The sequence below is a fragment of the Lepidochelys kempii genome, chromosome 4 (genome assembly GCF_965140285.1).
Source record: "Lepidochelys kempii isolate rLepKem1 chromosome 4, rLepKem1.hap1, whole genome shotgun sequence".
NCBI lineage: Eukaryota > Metazoa > Chordata > Testudines > Cheloniidae > Lepidochelys > Lepidochelys kempii.
The window spans coordinates 30,309,830-30,335,179 of NC_136383.1; the positions used below are offsets into that span (position 1 = coordinate 30,309,830).

The 25,350-nt window shown below is 37.9% G+C and overlaps 2 protein-coding genes across 3 annotated transcripts in view; one reads left to right on the top strand and one right to left on the bottom strand.

Moving 5' to 3' along the window:
• AIMP1 (aminoacyl tRNA synthetase complex interacting multifunctional protein 1) overlaps positions 1–25,350 on the top strand; it is a 64,833-nt gene that overhangs the window by 26,765 nt on the left and 12,718 nt on the right. For both annotated transcript variants that reach the window (XM_073340847.2, XM_073340848.2), the window contains 4 exons: positions 8,805–8,938; positions 12,425–12,538; positions 20,157–20,318; positions 23,525–23,739. In XM_073340847.2, the coding sequence (XP_073196948.2) occupies positions 8,805–8,938; positions 12,425–12,538; positions 20,157–20,318; positions 23,525–23,739 (625 nt within the window). Of the gene's footprint in view, positions 1–8,804; positions 8,939–12,424; positions 12,539–20,156; positions 20,319–23,524; positions 23,740–25,350 lie in introns of those variants that run through there.
• Positions 21,017–25,350, bottom strand: part of GIMD1 (GIMAP family P-loop NTPase domain containing 1) — a 37,071-nt gene continuing 32,737 nt past the window's right edge. The window contains exon 3 of the mRNA XM_073340849.1: positions 21,017–21,887. Within this exon, the coding sequence (XP_073196950.1) occupies positions 21,618–21,887 (270 nt within the window). The 3' untranslated portion in view covers positions 21,017–21,617. The remainder of the gene's footprint in view (positions 21,888–25,350) is intronic.

A 25,350-nucleotide genomic window follows, 5' to 3' on the forward strand; every position in this document is an offset into this window, starting at 1 on the left:
CAAAATGAAGAGCTTAAAAAGCCCTCATGGGGAAAAAATATTGACATCTGAAACTGTTTGAGAGCTATTTGTTACAACAAATTAAAGACAGAAAAAGTGATTATCCATATATAGGTAGTTTTATAGGTTTCCCTGTATTTTAAATTAGTGATTTTATTAGTATTTGTGTTGAAGGAATTTTGTCTTCCTCATGTTCCTCTCAATGAGTTACCTGCAGAATGTAATTAGTCCCATGTCTGTAATGAAACAGTGCTGTAATAACAACTTTTAATGCGCTCAATGAATATGCATGGAATGTTCTAAATGGAAAACGAAAAATGTTATTTCATTGTTTGTATCGCCTGTATTTTTCTCTGCTAACAGTTCTTAGCCTCGTCCTAGGCCTATTGAGTTGCCTGTCCATGAAAGTGCCATGCACTAGGAGCAATATATTTTGTAGCAATCACCACCCCTCCTGTGTTTACTGTCTATTTAGTGTCTGTACACGGCTATTGATTGTGAACAGGATTGACTGTGCCATGACAACACTGAATCTCACTGTGGCTAGAACAAAATAGATGTAGAAACTTACTTTCTGTGACTGACTCAGAATGAGAACACTGAAAGTATATGGTTGAAGCACTAACTGATGGTATCCGTGTGCTAAGTCTGTGCCAACCTGATTCTTTTATTGTGGAGAAGTGTGTGTGTGTGTGTGTGTGTGAGGGGGGGGGGGGGGAAGCAGTAATAGTGAAGGGTTTCTGAGGACAAATATTAATCTGAAAATCTTGCTCTTAGCAAAACTCCAAGCTGACAAACACAAATGGTTATGACTTTTGTTGAAATAAGTAGAAAGGTTGGAGACACATTTCTGTAGGAAGAGGAAGTGGGGACATTGTCTATTAAGTGATGGGATTTGTATTGGTACTTCCCATACCCATCTAAAAATAAAGGTAAAGTCGTTGGAATAGACTTCAGTGCAAATATACCAAGAAAAACATATTTACGTATGGGAAATGATCCTTACAGTCATGTGGAATAAGTAATGCTATTTTTGTAGTTCGTATGTGATTATATGAACTAGGCAGTCCTCAGAAAAGTTGAAAAAAAGTACAATATTGGAAATTCAAGTTTTGTGGGTTTTTTTTTTTGTTTTTTTTTTTAAGTTTTTAGAAACCAGTTGGCTTCTAAAGCCTGTTTCTTGATGAAATGATCTCTCTCCCAAAAACACAGTTTAATTGAATGCATCTCAGGATTGTGGATAGGTTCAAAAACAGTTTATTATTTCTCCATTTTAGAACCTTAGCTTTAGCTCTTCAGTATGGCAAAAGGCATTTGTAATTGGCAACACTTTAAAAAGGGAGAAAAGGCTACTTTTTTAAAGCAGGGAATTATAACAGCACAGTCATCTTTTTATTATGTGTTTTCCTTATTACTACTACTTTTTTTTTTCTCTTCCCCTTTTTTAAAGTCAGAACCATTGAGTAATACATCAGTTCTGGTCTAACGATGTTAGTAGGCACATTGAAATTCTCTGATAGTGCCTCCTGTGTAAATGCAAAGTATTATTTTCTTATGGAATATCTATTTTAATTTTGTCTTGTTTGGGCCCCTCCCTAATTTTTTCTCTTTTATAAACCAGTAAATAAAATAAGCCCTTCTCTTTGCTTATGACATACGGGACTGCCGAAGCATGCCGGAGATGGTACTTTTTGCTGAAGAATGCAGGCAACTATTTAAAAAAGCAGTAGGTAAGAAAATCTGCATATAGGAAATGAAGGAGTAAAGACCTCCAGATCTTTTTATTTGCCCTCCATAGTTTTTCAAAAATTGGAAATTTCTCTCATTTGGACCCTTCATTTGCATTCTATATCACCTATGTTTTGGCAGTGCTTAAACCTGCTTCCCCTGGAGTTAAGCTTCTGATACTGAAAGAAATGCGGGTAAGGAAATGTTGAAAGTCCTTATTAGCCGTCTTCAATTAGTGGGTAAGCAAAGTTACTTTTGATTTTCACATGAATAATCTTTATAGAACTGAATTAGCAACTGACTCTAAATCAGTTTTCTAACTGTATCAAAATAGAAATTAAGCAGCTTCTGGATATCAGTATACATTTTATTATATCTACAAGACATACATGTCTTATCCATGCACTGTCAATCATTCTTCATGTAATGAAAACGAGCTTTTCAGCCAATTCTAGATCTCTGATATATAAATGATTTGATAGAATGCCAGACGTTTAAGATTAACTGAAGAACTTTAGTTAATCAGATGACTTCACTGGACACACTTAAAGTATACTTTTTTTCTCTGCTCAGGTTAGTGATCTGATTTCCTTTTTCTGATTTGGCATCTTCTAGTTCAAAATACTCCATTTAATAATAAAAGTGCCTCAGAGTTTTTTCTACAGACACACATTCCAAATGAAATTTTTCCCTGCCAAGACACTGGAGTTACACCGGGGATGAATTTGGCCATAAAATTTACCTGTTTCATTTCAAGAAACAAGAGCAGAAGGAGATACTTCTAGGTTGGAAGGGATCTTTACTGTATTTTCTTCCATGCTTATTATTTTCCTTTTGCTGAATAGATTGATGATAATCCTGTTAACATCTTGGTAAAGACCATTGACTATAACATTGATTCCAAGACCTCTTGGCTTCTCTTATTTCTATAATCTATCAAGAAGTGACATTTTCCACAGAGAGAGTAAACTGCTTATTCTAGTTGGGCCTTTTAGTTGTCAACCCAGTTAAAGGTTTGACACCTGTAGATTTTCATGAAAATTATTTCAGCCAATAAGGATACTCTTACACTTATTTACATAGCACCTTGAATCTTAAAATAGTATACAATTCGTGTACCCAATCCAAACTCCTTTTCAAGGCTGTGAACATGTGGCCTGCGCCTGGACTGTAGCATTGAGCCATATCACTTCACAGGCTACTTCTGTCACTGTGGAAATGCAAACACCTGTAGGTTAGAAACAAGGTAGCAGACTTGCAATAAATGTCTTTAGAGAACAAAATGATATCCATTTGAGTCAACTGGAGGAATTAAGGTGATTTCAACAACTGTATGCATTTAAATAAATGCTTAATATATTTTAACAAACATAGATTTGAATTATTTGCTTCTAAGATCTATTGCAGTCAAGGAATATCCCCCTCTGAAAATAACTTTCTGCTTATCTGACCTGTTGCATTTCAAATTACAAGTAGAACCATATGGATACGGTTAGGAACTCGTGCTTTGAGCTTCAACTATCCATTATAAAAGAACTTTAAATAAAAATTAGGACCTAACAAATATTTCTTCCCACTGGAATTTAAATGCATGCCTAATAACTCTGTGTCAACCTATTTTTGATATAGCTGTTTTCAGGAACCTTTCTTTTAATATAGGTTTTTGTGTTCCTCTGATTATTGTTAATGTAGGATGAGTCTGAAGTCCAGGTGTTAATTTGTAGATCTCCTTATGCTTCTTTTACTTACAAGGCATTAATCTTACATAGCAAGGATTCATTTAGGTTTAACGGTGGCTTTAACACAGGGCTTATCAAAAGATACGTCTTCACAACCTTAAAACTTGAATGGAGTAAACTTCATAATAAAGTTTGTAAATGGAAAAGCCTTCAACAAAATTATTTAAGCAGGACAAAAGACATCAAGAAAACATACTTGATCACTTTTCTAACTGTAAAGACTTTTTCAGGACCAGGACAGTCAGGTCTAGTGCTCCTAGCAGTCAGGTCTAGTTGTCAGAGCCAGAGTTAGAAACCAAGCAAGGCTGGTAAAGGCAGACACGGGAGCAATTGCAGATGCAGGCATAAACATTGAGCAGCCCTTCACCTGGTGCTGATACTGAGCTTAAGAGTAGGCTTGGTGATTACTCCTGAGGGCATGTTTTCTGTGTCTACATTTTATATGAAGGAAGGGATAGCAGCCTTTCAAATGTAGTTTTCTTAAATCTCAATGACTTGATTTTTCTTGAGTGACTTTCTGGACCTTGGGCTCAGTTGAAGGTCAGAAGATCTCTCTGTTTTCCTTTAGGCTCTGTCTTCTACCAAGTTACAGTATTCAGTTTTTTTCTTCTCTTCTTATAGTCTTAGCATATTATCCAAAGATTACGCAGGCAGAAAAACAAGTGGTAGGAAAACATGAATATGCAAATCCCAGCTATTGATTGTCATAACATTAAACCACAATTTTATTAGCCTTCAGTTAATGCTTTTAATGTTTTATATTTTACATTAAGTACACAATTTTAAACAAAGTTTTACCTATAAGAAACTTTGTTTTTTATGTATATCTTATTATCTCTTCATATTGGCAAGTTCTTGCAGTTCTTGCATATTCTACAGTTCGTTTCATTCTGTTGGCTCTTAGTAACAATATCTCAAATACCGGTTTCTCCTCTGTTTATAATATTAGATCTCTGGAAATTTATTTGACAAGTGGGGAAAAGTCTACCTGGTGTAATTATGTAACTTCATTTCCCGATCCTCAGTTCATTAGCCGACTTGGCTAATAACTATAAAATGTACGAGTTCTATTCACTTTGAAGTTTTAGTAGTGTTTTATTGTTGTTGGCTAAGCTTATGCTGTTAGTATTACACTCCCTTGAGAGAATTATAGTTTACATATTTCTCAACGATCACTAAAGTTTAGTTAGCCACCTTGTATAAATTAAGCATAAGATGTTACCTTTTAATGCTGTCTCAGCATTTACGTCTTATAAAATGTAAAGGAAATTTATGTCCGCAAACATCTTTAAATGACTTTTAATTCACTACTATTAAACAGGCAGGAGAATCAGAATTAAAATTGAAACTCCATTCTTAAAGTACCCATGCAGTGTGGATTCTGTTGTCAGCTCCAGATAGAAAGTATTATAGTTGTTCATTTTCAAAGAAATAGATGTAGATTATCGTGGCAGAATCATTGTCCGAGAGAAGCAGGCTCAGTTATCTTGCTATTTGAAATGAAAAGGGTGTTTCTGGACAATGCTACAACCTAGGAGTCTAGTCATAGAATCCGAGACCATACACCTGTGGGATTGATGGACAGATTCCCTCAGCTGATGGAGCTGTCTTTTGTCCTGGGAGATCTTCAGAGTGCTTCTCCCTGTCCACCAGTGTCATCTGCTTATTTCTTTCATTATAATTCAGCTAGCTGTAATTCATAGAAGTGCTTATTTTTTCCAGGTAGATGGGAAAAGCATAGTCTGTTGCAGAGGAGAGTGATTATATAGCTGTTCGTCACCAATATATAGCTGACATTTGAGTAGCATCTACTGTCTCTTAATGGTTAGACATAAACATTGAACAGGAGAAGGGAAAGGACTAAGCCCTGTTGGATTTAGCAAGTGAAGGCTCTCAATGAGGCAGAGCAGGGGCTCACAGATCCTCTGTACTGTGTTAGGGAGGAATTTTCAAAATTATCTGAAAGCAGATCTCTTGAGGATCCTGAGAGAGGAGGTAGAGGTGACTAGATTTAGATGTGCCATTGTCCCTGCATAACAGCAAAGAGACAAAAAAATATCATATTGCCTCTATATAAATCCATGGTACGCCCACATCTCAAAAAAAAGTATTGGAATTGGGAAAAGGTTCAGAAAAGGGCAACAAAAATTATTACGGGTATGGAACGGCTGCCATATGAGGAAACAATAAGACTGGGACTTTTCAGCTTGGAAAAGAGGCGACTCAGAGTGGATATGATAGAGGTATATAAAATCATGACCAGTGTGGAGAAAGTAAATAAGGAAGTGTTATTTACTCCCTCTCATAACACAAGAACTAGAGGCTACCAAATGAAATTAATAGGCAACAGGTTTAAAACAAACAAAAAGAAGCATTTTTTCACACAATGCACAGTCAACATGTGGAACTCCTTGCCAGAGGATGTTGTGAAAGGCCAGGACTATAACAGGGTTCAAAACAGAGCTAGATAAATTCATGGAGGATAGATCCATCAAAGCCTATGAGCCAGGTTGGGCAGGGATGTTGTTCCTAGTCTCTGTTTGCCAGAAGCTGGGAATGGGTGACGGGATGGATCACTTGATGATTACCTGTTCTGTTCATTCCCTCTGGGGCATCTGACATTGGCCACTGTCGGAAGACACGATACTGGGCTAGATGGATCTTTGGTCTGACCCAGTATGGCCGTCCTTATGACTGTCCTCTTATCTTCTCTGTGTCTTTCCTGTGTCATCAACAGAGTGCCCTCAATCTCTGCCTTCAGTCAGAAGGTGGAAAGGAAGTGGTGAATTCAAAATATTAACTAAAATAGCTCTGAAAGTGGAAATAAAAAAAAATGGGGATGTGGGGGGAATTTGGTTCCTCCTTTTATGGTATAGTTAGGGTTGAGAGTTGCCCTTAAGAGAAACAGAATGTGATTTTCTCTGTTTTTAATGCTTATGGACAACCATAAATGTGTAATATATCCTCTACCTTCTAACTCCTTGACTTATGTGGCGGATTTAGAAGTTGTAAGAGGGCACTGGATGACTGAGATGCTAACGGAGCAGTAAAGGAAGAGAGGGCTTTTGCTGAGAACAGCTAAACTAATTCTTTCCATCAGTCTTCACTGCAGAGGAATGTGGGGGGATCCTCACACCTGAGCCATTCTTTTTACCTGAAAGATCTGAAGAACTGTCCCAGATTCAAGTGGCAATAGAGGATGTTATGGAATAAATTGATAAATTAAATAGTCATAAATCACCAGGACTAGAAGGTATTCTCCCAAGGATTCTGAAGGAACTCAGATATGAAATTTCAGAACTACTGACTGTGGTATGTAACCTATTGCTTAAATCGGCCTCTGTACTAGATGACTGGAGGTAGCTGAATGTAATTCTAATTTTTTTCACACACCCCTCTCCCCCAAAAGGCCTCCAGAGGTGATCCTGGCAATTACAGGCCAGTAAGCCTATCTTCAGTGCCACACAAATTGGTTGAAACTATAATAAAAAACAAATTTATCAGACACATAGATAAACACAATATGATGGGGAAGGGTCAACATGGCTTTTGTAAAAGGAAATCATGTCTCACCAATCTATTAAAATTCTCTGAGGATATCAGCAAGCATGTGGACAAGGATGATCCATGATATAGTGTAGTTGGCCTTTCAGAAAGCATTCTTGTCCACATGCTTGACACAGTCCCTCACAAAAGGCTCTTAGGCAAACTGAGGAGTCATGGGATAAGAGGGAATGTCCTCTCCTGGATCAGTAGTTTATTAATTAAAAGATTAGAAACAAAGGGTAGGAATAGTCAGTTTCCCCACTGGAAAGAGGTAAATAGTGGGATCCCCAAGGATTTGTACTGGAACCTGTTTCTGTTCAACATAATCATAAATGCTCTTGAAAAGGAGGTGAACAGTGTTGAATTTTCAGATGATACAAGATAGGTAAGTCCAAAGCTGACCAAAAGCTGAAGAGTTACAAAGAGTTACTATACGGGGGGCAACAAAATGGCAGATGAAATTCAGTGTTGATAAGTGTAAAGTAATGCACAATGGAAAAAATAATCCCAACTACATATAAAAATTGATGGGTCTAGATTAGCTGTTACCACTAAAGAAAGAGGTCCTGGAGTCACTGTGGATAGTTCTTTGGAAACATGCTCAATGTGCAAGGCAGTCAAAAAAGCTAACAATGTTGGGAACCATTAAGAAAAAGAGAGAGCTAATAAGACAGACAATATAATGCCACTATATAAATCTATGGTATGCCCACACCTTGAATGCTGCGTGCAGGTCTGGTCACCCTATCTCAGAAAAGGTGTATTAAAACTGGAAGAGGTACAGAGAAGAGTAAAAAAAAAAAAAAGTGATTAAGGGTATGGAACAATTTCCATTTGAGAAGACATGAACAGTCTGTCTTTTTAAGCTTACAATAGAGACAACTAATGGGGAATATAATAGAGGTCCATAAATCCATGAGTGTGTGAAGAGGAAAGTGTTGTTTTCACCCTTCATATGACATAAGAACTAGAGGTCAAACGATAAAATTAATAGGCAGCAGGTTTAAAACAAAAATAAGTAACTCCTTCACACAATGCAGTCAACCCATTGGATATTGTGATGTATAACTGGGTTCAAAAAAGAATTTGATAAGTTCATGGAACACAGATCCATTCATGCCTGTCAGCCAAGATGATCAGGGAGGCAACCCCATGCTCTGTGTGTCCCTAAACCTCCCAACTGCTGGAAGCTGGGGCTGGACAACAGGATAACTCTACATTGCCCTGTTCTGTTCAGTCCCTCTGAAGGATCTGGCACTGGCCATTGTCAGAAGACAGGATGCTGGTCTAGATGGACCATTGATCTGACCCAGTATGGCTATTCTTATGCATTCTTACTCTTCTTAATAGAATTTTTGGTTAATAAATTTCATAAATGTTTCATATACAAATATGAGACATGTTTTTCTTCAGTCTAAACTTATTTCCCTTATCTTTTTCCCTCTTTGTTTTTAATTTGTTCCCCATTGCTCATTGATTCATTCTCTGTCTCGGGAATCTGCCTTTCATTCTGGGAAGGTAGGGTTTGGTGCTCTGCTGTGAAGCAGGAGCATGTTTTCTACAGATGGGTCTTCCAAAATACTTAAACGCAGCTGGCAAACATCAGAATCTGGTTAACATTGCTTTTTGTTTGTTTGGGTTTTCATTTAGCGGGAGGAAGCCCTGCTTGCTCATTTAACAAATGTTCCTACTGCATCAGCAGTTGATTTTAGTGCGGATTCATGTGGCATAAGAATGTAAAGTTAATTACATTAAGGCAATGTTCACATTATTCTCGCTTTCCTGTTTCAGGTTTTTAGCCCGTTCCTTGGTAAAGATGGCAGCCAATAATGCAGTATTGAACAGACTGGAGCAAAAGGGTGCAGAGGCGGATCAAGTCATTGAATACCTCAAACAGCAAGTTGCTCTTCTAAAAGAGAAAGCTAGTAAGAAAGCAATGTCTTAAAGCAAATTTACTAATCAGGAATGAAAGGGAAGGAATGAGAAAGTGCTGTGAAGTTATGTTTTTTCTATTCTGGAAGCGATAAAAGGGGATGGCTTCAATGACACAAACAGATTGTGGAAGCCCTGGAGGATAGAAGTGAATTATTCCAAGGAGGGACATGACTCAACACACTTCCATCACTGTGTGTTGCTGTATAGGATTCTCTGAAGCTGTCAGCAAGCTCTCTGCCTGACTCTTCGATGTAAATGTTAGATCACTTTCTGACAACGGAATACTCCATATTGGTAAATATATGCCCCAGCTTGTTTCCAGAAACCAGGATTTATATGATTTGGGTGTGTCCTCAGTAGTCTAATATTTAGCCATATATTCTGTGTATTTTCATGAAACAACTCCATTTCCATTTTTTAGTCTGTCATAGTTACTACAGGGCTTTTCATTCTCAACAGAGCGATACTTTTATACACATTCATTTCAAAGGATGAAGGTGCTCCATCAAGAATATCTACTACTATTTTCAAGCTTTAATCTTAATAGGTTTTTTTTTCCATTTCTCTTCTTTCTACACTGTATTTGGAAACGGCATTTTTTAGTCTTGTATAAGCATTTTCTGCTTATGAGCCAAACCATTCTTTTCATTCATGGCTTTGATAAATTTAGCGAACACTTGACAGCTGTCAAAAATTTACTTCTATTGTATTGATAATGAAATAGTCTCATTCATCTCTTAAATCTTTCCCAAAACTTAGTGTCTAGTCATAGAATCATAGAATATCAGGGTTGGAAGGGACCTCAGGAGATCATCTAATCCAACCCTCTGCTCAAAGCAGGACCAGTCCCCAACTAAATCATCCCAGCCAAAGCTTTGTCAAGCCTGACCTTAAAAACTTCAAAGGAAGGAGATTCCACCACCTCCCTAGGTAACGCATTCCAGTGCTTCACCACCCTCCTAGTGAAAAAGTTTTTCCTAATCAGTATCAGAGGGCCAAAGACTCCTCTTTTGCCTTGTCTTCTTTACAAAGCAAAGTCTTAATACATACCTCCATAATTTTTAATACATTTTTAAGATATATCAACTTCAGTGCTGCCCTTCATAGTTCATTGTACACTGTCCTGATACTTATCATAGAAGAAATATCACTCCATAGATGGGAATCTTTTCTCTTACATTCATTCATCACTGTCTGTTTTGTTAACCAAAAAAAATTAGATATGTGTGCATAGGCATTATTGCAGCACATTGGTTTAAGTTAGTCTGTCATAATCCTGTATATGACATTCCCAGAATTTCTGCTTTGGTAGATGGACTGACATTTCTTCCTGAATGCCTCACCACCCGCTGAAACATAACATGCCCAAAACTCAACTTCTTATCTTTCCTCCCAAGTCCTGCCCTCTCTTCCATTCTCTGTCATTCTGTACAGTAGCATAATTCTCCCTAGCACTCAGGTCCATAAAGTGAGGGCTGTCTTTGACTTCTTTCCTCTCCTACTTACTGCAGTCAGATCATATTAAATCCTGCCTCTTTTTTCTCTATTACACTTCACTTCAAAAATCCATGCCACTAAAACTTTTCCCAAGTTCTTATCAGATCACGTCTCGATTACCATAACCACTTCATCAACCCTCACACATACATTTCCAGTCCATACAAAATACAGCTACTTAATTCATCTTCCTTACCCATGTCTCTGACAGTGTCACCTCCCCACTTGCTTTGAATCTCTCCACTGGCTCCCTGCTTTCCAGTATTAAATTCAAATTTCTTGGTCTCTTTAATTATTCACTCTTGTCTCTTATTGCATCGTCCTCTTCCCTTTCCTCCTCCTCTCCCCCAACCCTCATCCTCCTCCTACTGCCCGGTGTCCACTCTATAAGTAAAGAGAAAAATGGGCAGTCAAGACTCTCTTAAAACATTTTTCATGTTTTCTTCTGTCACTCCTTTTGCATGGGATGCCACCCTGAACTGTTTTGCTAGTTGTCATCTTCAGAACCCTCCTCACTTCTGCTATGACACCTACCAAAAATCAGACAACTCATAATGATTGCTCGGTTGTAAGAAAAAATTCAGTAACCCCAAAACAGAATATCAAATACTTAAGTTGTATGTTCTGAATCATTTAATTGCATGAATTTACTGTTACCCATGTCCTCATTCTCTCCTTGTTTGTCATGCTTACTCTTGTCGTCTTTTCCTTACTATATTTTTGCAGGGTCCCAAACCTGATTGGGGCCTTTAGGCCCTACCACAATCCAAATAGAAATATTGTGTTTGCCACCTTTTTGATAGTATTATAGTTTAGAATTCAGACTGCTAACATTTTTAATGAATGCATGTGGACCTTACATCTTCTGAATTCCTAAAGAGTTCCTCTTGGCATGTAATTTAAATGTTTTGCTTATAAATTTAAAGTGATCACACTTTTCAACACACATTCTGCATAGCCCAAAGGTAATGCCACAACATCTTATACTGAAACATTTTGTCATCTTTCTTATACCCCCAGCTTTTTTCTTTAGTCAGAAACAAGGGGGCTCTAAAGATTAAAACGTTGAGCCATTATTGCCAGTCTTTTTTTCCCTCAAAACAATTTATAACCATATCAGCATTGTTTCAGTTAGTTAAACAAAATTACAAGATACATTTTTAAAATACAAAGAATGAATCAAATACCATTCGCTCTCAAGTTTAATCCCAATGTTACCCCACATCAACCATTCAACAAAATAGAAAGTATTATTAAAAGCTAGTGCCAAATTTAATCTGTGAATCAAGTCCATTTGTATTTATTTATTATCTTTTCTATTATGCTAATTTATGTAATATCTTGAATGCCTCACAATTATTAAAAAGAATAGAATAAGTCTCTCAGCATCACCGTTTCAGAATAGAGAAATGGAGGCACAGAGTTGAGTGACTTGCTGAAGGTCACCCAGGAAGCCTGTGGGCACACTGGGAATAGAACCTTTTTTCCATTGTTTAAATAAGACTGTCCTTACTTTCACAGCAGGCAACCTCATTGTACATTCTGTATTTAGTTTGCCAACTTCAGTGGGGTTTTTTATTGTATATCAGGACAGAAATCTGGGTGTTTACAAATATAGGTTATTTTGTTGAACCTCATATAGTTGACTACAAAGTTATAGATTCAGTTTGCTGCCACCGGAGGAATTTGAGAGGGGAACAAAAAGTAGCTTGATTATGATTTAGATGTAAATCCATTAGGAAGGCATGAAAGTTGATATTTGAGAAACCACTGTCAATGTTCATTAACATGTGTGATCTCTTCTAATGATAACTTTGAATTATTTTTAAAATTTTCCTTTATTTGCTTTTAATATGTAACAGTTTTAACTGTTTTAATATGTAACTATTTTTGTTCAGATAAGTGACATTCAGCACTTAGCAAATGGATGCGTAATGACTGGAGCCTGTAGTTTCTAATGTAAATTGTGTCAACTCTAGTCCTGCAGGCATCTCTCCGAGAAGAGAAGAAGCTTCGTGTAGAAAATGCTAAACTGAAGAAAGAAATTGAGGGACTGAAACAGGAGCTGATCCAAGCAGAAATTCAGAATGGAGGTGAGAGAGAAAGGAAGAAGAACTATATCTTCACATGTGTGGGCATAGATCCTGTCACCATCTTTGACTGCTGTTTTGATCACTTGTTTAATACTTCCTGATTCATATTCTTGTAGTCACACCCATGGCATATTTTTTGGCTGCTTTGGTGACACTTTGGAATACCATACCTCTTGGTGGTTAACCACCTCTGTAATTTAAGTTCTCTTGTAAGTTGCAGAAGTGACAATTACATATGAAAAGTTTAGTTATGGTTGGGACCGTGCCTTTCTAAATGTCTGTACAGTGCCTGGCATAATAGGGACCTAAATTTGACTGAGGTTTCTGGGTGCTCTTACAATACACTGGAAGATGTTTGGTGACGAATGCGTTTGAAACTCTGTGTACCTCATTTAGGTACCTCATCTGGAACTGAGCTCCTTTGAAGACCTAGCCACAGTTGAGGGTACTGAGCACTCTGGGAAAGCTGCGCCTAAATGACTTACCAAGGTGGTCCAAGGATTTTGTGGTGGAACTGAGATTAGAACATAGCTTTTCTGAGTCTCAGCCCTGTGGCTTAACAACAAAGACTTTGTTATACCACTGTTCCTCCTCTGTCATTGTCCCACAGTCTGGGTCTATCTTTTTAAGCCTGGGGCTGATATAGTCCTCACCCTTATTATGCAATTTTACTTTTGAGAGAAAAGGAACAAAAAGAGGAAGCTGCAGTGTTCCAAATACAGCATGAGGGTTTCATTTTCTGCAAACAAATGTTCTTGAAGAATATATCAAAAAACAAAACAAAAAAAAAACATTTTTAGTCTATTTGTTTCACACTTCTAGTACTGGAAACCAGATAAGACAATATCCAGTGAAGCATGATCTTACTGCTTCCCATTACTGACTTGTTCAGGTGTTAAATCAGCATGTGCAGTCTTCAAAAGAACCACCACTTCATAAATGCAGAGGTTCAACCTCCTCCTTTCACATGACTTAATCCCTTTAATATGCTAGACTATCCATGAGTCTGTTTTTTTCCCCCAGTGGCCGAGAACCTGCAATAGTTCACCTTAGTATTCTTTTCAGATGTGGGATAAGCAGGTATGGGTAAGAGGTGTCTACTGATATTTCACAGAAGTATTTTACAGAAAAATATTCCCTATTACACATAAGGGACAAGCCTCTATGTATACAAAGTTTTCAGGTTGCAATTGTAGTGTATAAAAAGGATAGAGAATTAATATCCTGTTTAACAAATGTTTTGGATAGACTTTACTTCTTCATTTAGGCAATTTATGTGGATGGAGAGCAGAACTAAATGTAAGGCCTTTTTCTACTGAACAGAAGAACGTTTTATGAGTCTATTATGTATTCACACTACAAGGAACATATAAACCAGCATATGGAATGAGGCATCTTTTAAGAATGGGAGGAACAAGAAGCCTTTCCTGAACTGGTGACCAAAGGGCAAGTTTAACTGTTGGCTGCTTAGCCTGACAACAGTCCAAAGCAAAATAATGGAAAAGCTGATATGGGATCCAGATGATAAAGAATTAAAGGATATTTATGCTAGGCTTGGATATATAAACAGGGAGTAGTAGGTTAAAGTAGGAAGATGATTTTACATCTGTATATGACATTGGTGAGACCAGTATTGGAATACTACATGCTTTTCAAAATGTGGACACCAGAACTGTAAGTTGAAAAACTGGAGTTCATGCAGACAAGAGCCACAAAAATGATTTGAGGTCTGGAAAAAAGGCCTTACAGTAAAAGACTTAAAGAGATCAATCTGTTCATTTTATTGAAAAGAAGATTGAGAAGTGACTTGATTACATTGCATAAGAGCCTTCATGGGGATAAAATACTGAGTACTAAAGGATTCTTTCTCTTTACAGAGGAAGGCATAACAAGAACCAATATCTGGAAGTTTAAGCCAGACATATTTAAAGAAATAAGGCACAATTTTTTAAGTGTGGATGATTAACCACTGGAACTAATACCAGGGGAAGTGGTGAATTCTCCATCTCCTGATGTCTTCCAATCAAGACTGGATGCCTTTTTTAAAGTTTATGCATTAGCCCAGGGGTGGCCAACCTTTGGCTCCGGAGCCACATACGGCTCTTCAGAAGTTAATATGCGGCTCCTTGTATAGGCATCAACTCCGGGGCTGGAGCTACAGGCGCCAACTGCTGGGGGGTGCTCACAGCTCAACTCTGGCTCTGCCCCAGGCCCTGCCCCCACTCCACCTCTTCCCTGAGCCTGCAGTGCCTTCGCTCCTACCCTTTGTCCCCCACCCCCACACTCCCGAGCCTCCTGCATGCCAGGAAACAGCTAATTGGGAGCTGCGGGGAGGGAGGAGGAGGCGGTGCTGATCGGCTGGGCTGCCGGTGGGCTAGAGTCGCTGGGAGCAGGGTAGGGGAGCTGATGGGGGGCTGCTGACGTATTACTGTGGCTCTTTGGCAATGTATGTTGGTAGATTCTGGCTCCTTCTCAGACTCAGGTTGGCCACCCCTGCTTTAGCAAAACACAAGATATTGGGCTCAGTACATGGGTAACTGGGTGAACTTTAATGTCCTGTGATATACAGGAGATCTGACTAGACAACCTAATGGTCTCTCTTGGCTTAGAGTCTATGAATCTAAGGAACTGATCAACAGAATGGCTTGTGATGTCTTCTCCAAGTAAAGACCAAGGGATCTTTAACCCTTTCCTTTCATCTTGGAAGCGCATGAATAGTTCATGTGCTTCCATTACCTTTTTGTGGAATGTGCAGTGAGTACTTAGAGGACCTGTCATAAATATAAAGGGAAGGGTAAACCCCTTTGAAATCCCTCCTGGCCAGGGGAAAGCTCCTCTCACCTGTAAAGGGTTAAGAAGCTAAAGGTAACCTCGCTGGCACCTGACCAAAATGACCAATGAGGAGACAAGATACTTTCAAAAGCTGGGAGAAGGGAGAGAAACAAAGGGTCTGTGTGTCTGCCAAGCTCTGCGATACAACCGCATTTGCTCCAACCCCTCAGACAGAGACAAACACCTACAAGATCTCTGTCAAGCTTTCTTACAACTACAGTACCCACCTGCGGAAGTAAAGAAACAGATTGATAGAGCCAGAAGAGTTCCCAGAAGTTACCTACTACAGGACAGGCCTAACAAAGAAAATAACAGAATGCCACTAGCCGTCACCTTCAGCCCCCAACTAAAACCCCTCCAACGCATTATTAAGGATCTACAACCTATCCTAAAGGATGACCCAACACTCTCACAAATCTTGGGAGACAGGCCAGTCCTTGCCTACAGACAGCCCCGCAACCTGAAGCAAATACTCACCAACAACCACATACCACACAACAGAACCACTAACCCAGGAACTTATCCTTGCAACAAAGCCCGTTGCCAACTGTGCCCACATATCTATTCAGGGGACACCATCACAAGGCCTAATAACATCAGTCACACTATCAGAGGCTCGTTCACCTGCACATCCACCAATGTGATATATGCCATCATGTGCCAGCAATGCCCCTCTGCCATGTACATTGGTCAAACTGGACAGTCTCTACGTAAAAGAATAAATGGACACAAATCAGATGTCAAGAATTATAACATTCATAAACCAGTCGGAGAACACTTCAATCTCTCTGGTCACGCAATCACAGACATGAAGGTCGCTATCTTAAAACAAAAAAACTTCAAATCCAGACTCCAGCGAGAAACTGCTGAATTGGAATTCATTTGCAAATTGGATACTATTAATTTAGGCTTAAATAGAGACTGGGAGTGGCTAAGTCATTATGCAAGGTAGCCTATTTCCCCTTGTTTTTTCCTGCCCCCCCCGCCCCCAGACGTTCTGGTTTAACTTGGATTTAAACTTGGAGAGTGGTCAGTTTGGATGAGCTTTTGCCAGCAGGAGAGTGAGTTTGTGTGTGTGTGTGTGTCCCTGGGGGAAAAAAAAAAAGCGGGGTGGGGGGGGTGAGAAGGCCCACCTTGATTACCATGCACATTGTAGGGAGAGTAGTCACTTTGGATGAGCTATTACCAGCAGGAGAGTGAGTTTGTGTGTGTGTTTTTCGGAGGCGGGTGAGGGGGTGAGAGAACCTGGATTTATGCAGGAAATGGCCCACCTTGATTATCATACACATTGTGTAGAGAGTTGTCACTTTGGATGGGCTATTACCAGCAGGAGAGTGAATTTGTGTGTGGGGGGGTGGAGGGTGAGAAAACCTGGATTTGTGCTGGAAATGGCCCAACTTGATGATCACTTTAGATAAGCTATTACCAGCAGGACAGTGGGGTGGGAGGAGGTATTGTTTCATATTCTCTGTGTGTATATAAAGTCTGTTGCAGTTTCCACGATATGCATCCGATGAAGTGAGCTGTAGCTCACGAAAGCTCATGCTCAAATAAATTGGTTAGTCTCTAAGGTGCCACAAGTACTCCTTTTCTTTTTGTCTATATGCTGGGTTTCTGCCGGGGATAGACCAGGAATGGAGTCTTAGAACTTTTAGTAAGTAATCTAGCTAGGTATGTGTTAGATTATGATTTCTTTAAATGGCTGAGAAAAGAATTGTGCTGAATAGAATAACTATTTCTGTCTGTGTATCTTTTTTGTAACTTAAGGTTTTGCCTAGAGGGGTTCTCTATGTTTTTGAATCTAATTACCCTGTAAGATATCTACCATCCTGATTTTACAGGGGGGATTTCTTTATTTCTATTGACTTCTATTTTTATTAAAAGTCTTCTTGTAAGAAACTGAATGCTTTTTCATTGTTCTCAGATCCAAGGGTTTGGGTCTGTGGTCACCTATGCAAATTGGTGAGGCTTTTTATCCAACATTTCCCAGGAAAGCGGGGGGTGCAAGTGTTGGGAGGATTGTTCATTGTTCTTAAGATCCAAGGGTCTGGGTCTGTAGTCACCTAGGCAAATTGGTGAGGCTTTTTACCAAACCTTGCCCAGGAAGTGGGATGCAAGGTTTTGGGAAGTATTTTGGGGGGAAAGACGCGTCCAAACAGCTCTTCCCCAGTAACCAGTATTAGTTTGGTGGTGGTAGCGGTCAATCCAAGGACAACGGGTGGAATATTTTGTACCTTGGGGAAGTTTTGACCTAAGCTGGTAAAGATAAACTTAGGAGGTTTTTCATGCAGGTCCCCACATCTGTACCCTAGAGTTCAGAGTGGGGGAGGAACCTTGACAGGACCACCTGCTGTTACGTGTGAAAATAACATCTCATTTACTATTGATGTTTGTAGGATGAAGTAACCCTGTCTCATTGTCTGGATAACAGGCTTACAAATTGTAGTGGTCCTGTGATGAAAGCAGCTTTAATTTGTTGGCTGTCAGCATATTTCACTTTGCCAAACAAATATTGCAAGTAACCAATCTGAGAATAACTTATCAGAAAGGTTAAGATTCTGTCATGGTATTTTTAGTAAAAATTAGGGTCGGGTCTCAGGCAATCAACAAAAATTCATGGACCCCCACAATCTGTCCCTGACTTTTACTAAAACTTTTACTATCCTGCGGGGGAAGGGCAACAAACAGCGCGCTGTCTGGGGCTGACTGCCCCGACTCAATCCCAGCTGCCGTTCGGGTGGGCCCCCAGGGGTGGGCTGCCAGCCCCTGCAGCAGTGGCTAACTGCTGCTGCTCTAGCCCCAGAGGGATGACCTAACCCCAGCCACTGCTTCAGTTCTTGAGCTGCAGCTGACAGCTGCTCCAGCCCTGCCCTAGAAGAAGTCAGAGAGGTCCTGCAGAGTCACAGAATCTGTGACCTCCGTGACAGAATCATATCCTACTTATCAGCAAGTGTTGCTAATATGAAACTAATATTGCTAAGATTTGAAAGAAAACTGTACTGTACTTTATTCATGACCACATATCTTACTACTGCTGTAGTTACCACACACTTCCTGTAACACATGCTTCAAATAAGTTTAATTATCCTCTGCTTTACAATATGCAAAATTTTCTGCACAACATACTTCATTATTATAACAGTGGGTCATCTCATTTTATGCCACCATTCCCTCCATTTGTGGCCTTTCTTAAGGTACAAATCACTGCCTGTCTAAAAGATAAAAGGTTTCCAGAGATAGTCAGTGCTTGTTTCTCAAAATTAACAATCGAATATAAACTATGGTTGCATTTAAATAAAGCAATGTTTATATGGGAGGGGGAGAACAGAATAAAGGTTTTTCTTAATTCTTGTCTAAGAAAGGCTGCTCAAACCTCATTAGAACAGGTGAGATGTCTTAGTTGCAAAGGCCAAAATTTGGTAACAGTAACTTTACATATCACATTACATGTGATCTCCTTTCATTTTTTCTGTCTCCCCAGTTAAATTTTTCTTCTTCTCAGACTCTCTCCTGTATCTCCAACATACATCCTTTGGGGCTTGTTAGAAGTTTCTTCTTCCAGCTCTCCGTCACTGGGTGCTCTTCCTACATAGAAACCTCTAGTCTGTTTCCTCAAAGTGTAATAACAAATGTATGTGGTTAAAAATATGACTTACCGAATATATTATTTATTTATTAAGCACAGTGCAACCAGTGCTGTACAAAACACAAAATAAAGACAGCCCTTGCCTAAGAAGATTACCTTCTAAAAAACAGACATGGAGAGGATTGGACATGTTAGTCTTCATGTAACATTTGGGAATGTCTTAAATTGTCACATTGGTACTTACCACATATCTGTGGAGAAATGTTTTTGATGCCCCAGAACGATTTTTTTTTAGTTGACTGAAACAATGATTGTTTAAATTCTCTCTTAGGCTCACAGTCCTGTACTCACTTAAACCCCAAGATCATGTCTTTATCTCTCCAGTTCTCCCCCACCTCAAAAATGGTTTCTGGGTTCACATTTTTTCTGTATGTAAAAAAGTGTTTTTGCAATCTCAATCAATCATGTATCATTTTAGCAAAAAAAACCAACCCTGTGATGGTAATAGTCTCCATTATATTTTGCCTCCTACAACTTTTATATTCTTCATAACAACATTTAAAAATTATAATTATGCTATAACTGCTTTTCAAATTATTTTTGTCTCCTGGTGATTTAAGCCTCGATTCTCTAAAGATTTACATTTGTGCTTAATTTTATGCACATGAGTAGCCTCATTAAAGCTAATGGAAGTAGTCACATACATAAAGTTGAGCATAGGCATAAATTTTTGCCGGGGCCTTTGCTTCTCATTTTCTCTTTGAGTATGTGTTTACACAAAGTTGTGTTTTGCTTTTAAGAGTATACTTAAACCTCAGATTAAATGGAGATGGGGGAGGGAAGGAACAGGTAGGCATAGGATTGATGGACTCACCTCTCTTGCTTTTTCTTTTTCTTGTGTATTTTTAAAGTTATCCATTTTCTTTGAGGAAAAAATATTAGGTTTCCCAATATAAAAACAATAATACAGCTATTTAATCAGAATAAATTTTGTTGTAGGTTTGTATGGTGTGTGAGGTCTGCTTAGTAAAGTGATATAGTTGGATATTTGAAATATTGTTTATTTTATTTTCTGAAGCACTCATTTCCTATGTTGTTTTCCTTTAAATTTTCTTTGTATTTCAGATAAAATGCCCTGATTTCAATTATAGTTTTAAGGAACTTAAATAGCATTTTAACTTCCATCATGTTTAATTTTAGTGAAACATATCCCAGTTCCATCCAGTGGAACCATTTCTACAGCTTCATTTTCGGAAGACTTACCACAGCCTATACCTGTCACATCCTATCCTTCTGGTCCCAAAAACCAAATTAAAGGTGGAAGTGAAGAAAAGAAAAAAAAGGAGAAAGCAGAAAAAAAAGGTATTTCCATTTTTTGAATCCCTTAGGCATCTACAACAGTTAGTTTGCAGACTTGCTGTTTAGATTTTTATTGGAGAGGATAGAAAAGAGCAATCAATAGAGCTACAGTAGGAAAAGTCATACACATTAACTCTTAAACTCCTGGAGAAAGGAAGTATTTACAACTAATGAAAAAAAATAATCAAATAGGTTTGGGGCACTTAAATTTTAAGTTGGATATTGGGCAGATTTGTGTCAGTGTGGCTGAACTGTAGGTTGTCTTCCCTTTCAAAATAATAAATAAAATGCTGAAATTTTGAGGTAGTTGTGTGCAACACAGCACATGAAATTAAATAACTCTGAGGTTCATAGTTCAATTTTGATTCTACCATTGATACCATGCAAGCAACAGCCCATAAACTAGCTTAGAGAATTTACTTAATAAAAAGTAGTAATGTGATATAACATGAAAGGGTAGAACCCAATGTAGTTTGACTGTTTCTTCTGCTTCTTTTCGGAAAACTCTCTTAGCGAATGAGCTTCAACATCCTATTTAAATTCATCCCTATCAACACTAGTGGTATTATTGTTTGGGTAGGGGGGAGTACATTGAAATCAGCTAGGCAAATAACATTCCTGGAAATTAACACCGTGTGTTGGGACTTTAAATATTATACCCAAATATATTTGTCTCAATTTGATATTTATTAGCTGCCTGTAGTAACCTTCATGTAAGAGTATTTAATGAAGATAATAATTTAAGAAAGAGGAAAAAATATAATTATAAAATACTGATTACATTTCCACAAAGGTCTGTTTAGCAACTCAGTGCATGATTAGGAAGGGTCAGTTTATGAATAGTACAATTCACTATTGATGGAAATGAATTTATTTCTGGACCTTCTTCAGAATTTGGACATCCCTATGGCAGTAAAGGGACCGAAAGGTGGGTATAATCATTTTCCTTGTCTTCAGTATGCAGCCACTTTTGTCGCAGACTAGGATATCACTGGGATTCATAAAATTTGAAGCAGAGACCAGATGGCATCTCTAAAGCAATAAAGTGATGCACAATTTAGATCATCTTTTGCTGGGATCTAGTGATTACGGGTTTAATAAAGAATTGGTTTGTAAAAGTAAACATATATTTAACTTTTGTATCACTTTTTCCCCCCTTGTCTTGGTCAGCTGTTTAACAGTATGACAGTAATTTGGAAGGGAAGAAATTTAATTTGATTATCTTTGAAACATACTATTGTAATATCTTAAGAGACAAGGGATATATCTAGGGGCTTATGTATCACTGTGATGGGCATTTACTCAACTTGCAAACCAGCTAGTGTGCAGCATCACGCCATCAAAATGTGTGACAAATGACTGAAATATGTAACACCTGTTTGCTTCTCCCACGATTCTCAATTTTTCTCCCCAGTTGTTCCCCTCTTTGTTTTTTCTCTGTTTGCTCCCATGTTCCCCTTTGCCTCCTCGCTTGCAAACCTCTTGTCTTCTGTGGGTCTGTGGCTTGCGGTGGTGGTAACAACAGCTCTGGGCTGAATATGGTAGCATCAGCAGGAGGCTCGCATCTGCTTCCTGGAAAAACAGAAAAGGAGTGAGTGTGGCCTGTGCACATGTATATACAGAGATATGCACAGAACCTCTTTTTTCCTGCTGACAAGCACTACTCTGGCTGTGGCCAAGGGCGACCTGAGAAGATGGAAATGTGGGACAGGGAACCAGAATTGGCTCCAAAGTTCATTGTACTGTGAAATGCAACAGTTCAGAGGTCAGGTGATGAGTATGATGTAAATACATAGGATGTGGGAGGCAACGCTGTCATGTCGTCATAATTTGTTGGAAATTATTCTATGTGCTCTCTTATAATGAGCTACTAAATAACCTTATTTACAGTTACTTTTTTGGTGGGCAGAAGGTGGTCATGATTAGAACTCCCGATTCCAGTTCCTTACTCAGAAAGTTGTATGAATGTATATGTTTCTGAAGATGAGCTGTTGCCTAATGTATAACTATGTTCTTTTTTTATGTTATCTTTGAAAGTTGCCACTTTGTACAGGCACGGTCCTGTACTGGAACATTTATAAACCAAAATTTATAGACAGTTATTTACTGAAATTACCAGTGAAAAGAAAGATGCTTCACTGTCCCTTTTTTCCTTCCTGAAGATGATGTTTCATCTTTTGATTTTACATATCATGGTAGTAATGACAGAAAGATCCAGCTTCTTTAGATGAAAAAAATAGCATCTGGAATACACATGTCTTAATTAAGATGCTACTCCCATGGATTGTAATTCAGTAAACCAAATGTGAACGTCTCATCTTCAAACCAGCATACGTGTTCTTATGTAGGAAATCATTTATTACAGCCCTGAGAGTTTACAAAATGGGAGTTGTTAATTTAAAAAAGAGAAGAATATCTGTATGAGTCCTAATATGAACCAATTCTTAAATCAATATGAGTAACAGCTATGAATCAATTGAAACTTAAGATGCCTTTTTGATAATTTCCCATCAAACACACACATTAATTCTTCCTTCTGAATATGACAAACATTTGGGCAGGTCAGCAATTCAGATTTTTTTAAGATAAAGGATGCAATACCTTAAACCAGCTTTCCAGCAATAATTTGATGAGAAGTGATTAAAATATCTTTGTATTGGTGCAAGAGAAATATCAATTTATTTTATCAATATACAACATTCTTGGAGGCTTTTTAAGGCCAAGAAGACTATAGGGATCTTGCATCACTTTTTTATTAGGTATCATACTTGGTGTCCATTTTGCTGGTGAATTACTAGTACTAAGTGTGCTGCTGCTGCTGTGACTGTTTGCAGATCATACATAACACTGTGTGTTTTCATACAAAATAGCCATATTTAAAATCAAGATGACTTTTAACTTAAAAAAGAAAATAAACAGTAGTTTTGTTCGTAATGTTAAGTTTTAATATTTATGGGAAATAGTTACCAGTGACTGTAGTTTAGGTCTAAGAATGACATGATTTGAAATAATGCGTGCAGGTAAGAAGTTACATCTTTCCTTTGTTTTCCTCTTTCAGAACACAGGTATCCAGTGGTGATACTAAATGAACTGAAGTACTGTACTTATACCTCACACTGAGATTGTAGTTTCTCTTGTCCATACAAGTTGGTTTATATGTATAAATCTTAGGAAGTTATTACTGCATCTAATTAAACTCACTACTACAGGAGAGAAGAGGGAGAAGAAGCAGCAGCCGCCAGCAGCTGGGAGTGATGGCTCTAGACTGATGGATGTTTCTCGTCTGGACCTTCGTGTCGGTTGTATCATCACTGCAAAAAATCACCCTGATGCGGATTCTCTGTATGTCGAGGAGGTGGATGTTGGAGAAACAAACCCAAGAACTGTTGTTAGTGGCTTAGTGAAGCATGTGCCTCTTGAACAGGTACAAATGAAATTACTTTTACACAGTATTTGGCTGTGTAATGTATACTGTCTTAGTCCCAAAGAATGCTGGCTAATGCTAATTCTGTTAAAGTGACTCCTGGTTTATAGGAAAGACATGTTCTTCATCAGCGATCTTAATCTTTTATTTTGTTTATTAAAAATAATATTTTAACTATGGAAGGACAGATTTTAAACTAGATGACAAGCTGTACTTGTGCATCTGTAAATACTCTTTCTGTTACAAAGTTTCTCGCTTTTAAAGGAGGTCAGAGTCTCATTGAAAATTTTTGAAAGGAAATTTTGATATTTCACTCAGGCGGCCGGTGTAGGGTAATAATATAGATGGGCACGTAATGCTGTAAGTAAATGATTCAGGATTGATGGATCCCTTCCAACTCTTAACTTTTATGAATCTGTGATGATTATTTTTTTCCATATTTTTCACTTATTTTTATTCCTTATTTTGTTTAAATTATCATATCGGTGTTTAAAATGCAAATTTATTCTAAATATAAATGTGTTAATGAGATTAAAATTTCTAGATTCATATGTCTTATTTTGCTTCCATAAAATAATTTGTGTGTTTATAAGCAATTTTATTAGAAAAATGCTGACCTTTTTGATTTTTCAGATATTTTTATGTGATCACATAGACTTTTGGTCATATACTGATGTTTATTTTAGTCTTTGGATCTAAAGCTGCTTAATTATTATCATATGGTTCCTACTAGGGAGAGGTCCAAGCTTTAAAGCCTGTGTCCAAATCTGAACTTTTTTTAACCTTGAGGTGTTGTAGAGGGATAGTTTGAATTCCAGCTTCTGGATTTGTCTGTTATAGAGATATTGGTCACCAATTTCCCAACTTCACAAGATTTCCTGAGTGTTGGATCTGAGGTTTTGTCTTGGGCCATCGAAACTATATGCCAGACACACTGACATTTAAAATAATTAGATCTCTTTCCAGAACTCACTTTTTATATTAGAATTGGAACATCCAGCAAACACTTAAAAAAGGAATATTTTAAAGTTATTTAAAGTAAAAGCAAATTTTATGGTAATGCTCCCTGTCCGATAATTCTGTTTCTAATGTTGTAGTGAAGAAGTAATGTGTTTTTTAAAAGTCTACACAAAGATATTTTCAAATTCTTCTGTCACACCTGTAACATTCCAAGTTTCATTTAAGTGTAAGCTGCATAAACAGCACACATGTTTAAAAAGTGTGTGTTAGGCATCTTGTAGCCCTGAGATGTTAACTGGAATGAGAGCACATAAAACAATCATCTTCTTGTGTGTATCCAGAAAATGTTTAGTTTTGTTAAAGTCTTCATGCCCATTCTTTAAAGTTCTTCTGAATCATAATCACATGTGGTACAATATAAGAAAATAATATAATGAGAAACATTTGGAAAAGTAGAGTCTTAGCCAGTCAGAAAAGGATACTAGTTTGACTTTACTGGAAACATTAATGGAAGAAAACCATCTGGATATTGAAGTTTACAAGTGTGTACATCCTTTTCTAACCTGTACCATTGTACCTAGAAACATTATTCATGAACTCTTCAGAATATAAATAATATTAAAGCTCTCTGGTCACTCACCACAGCCACTC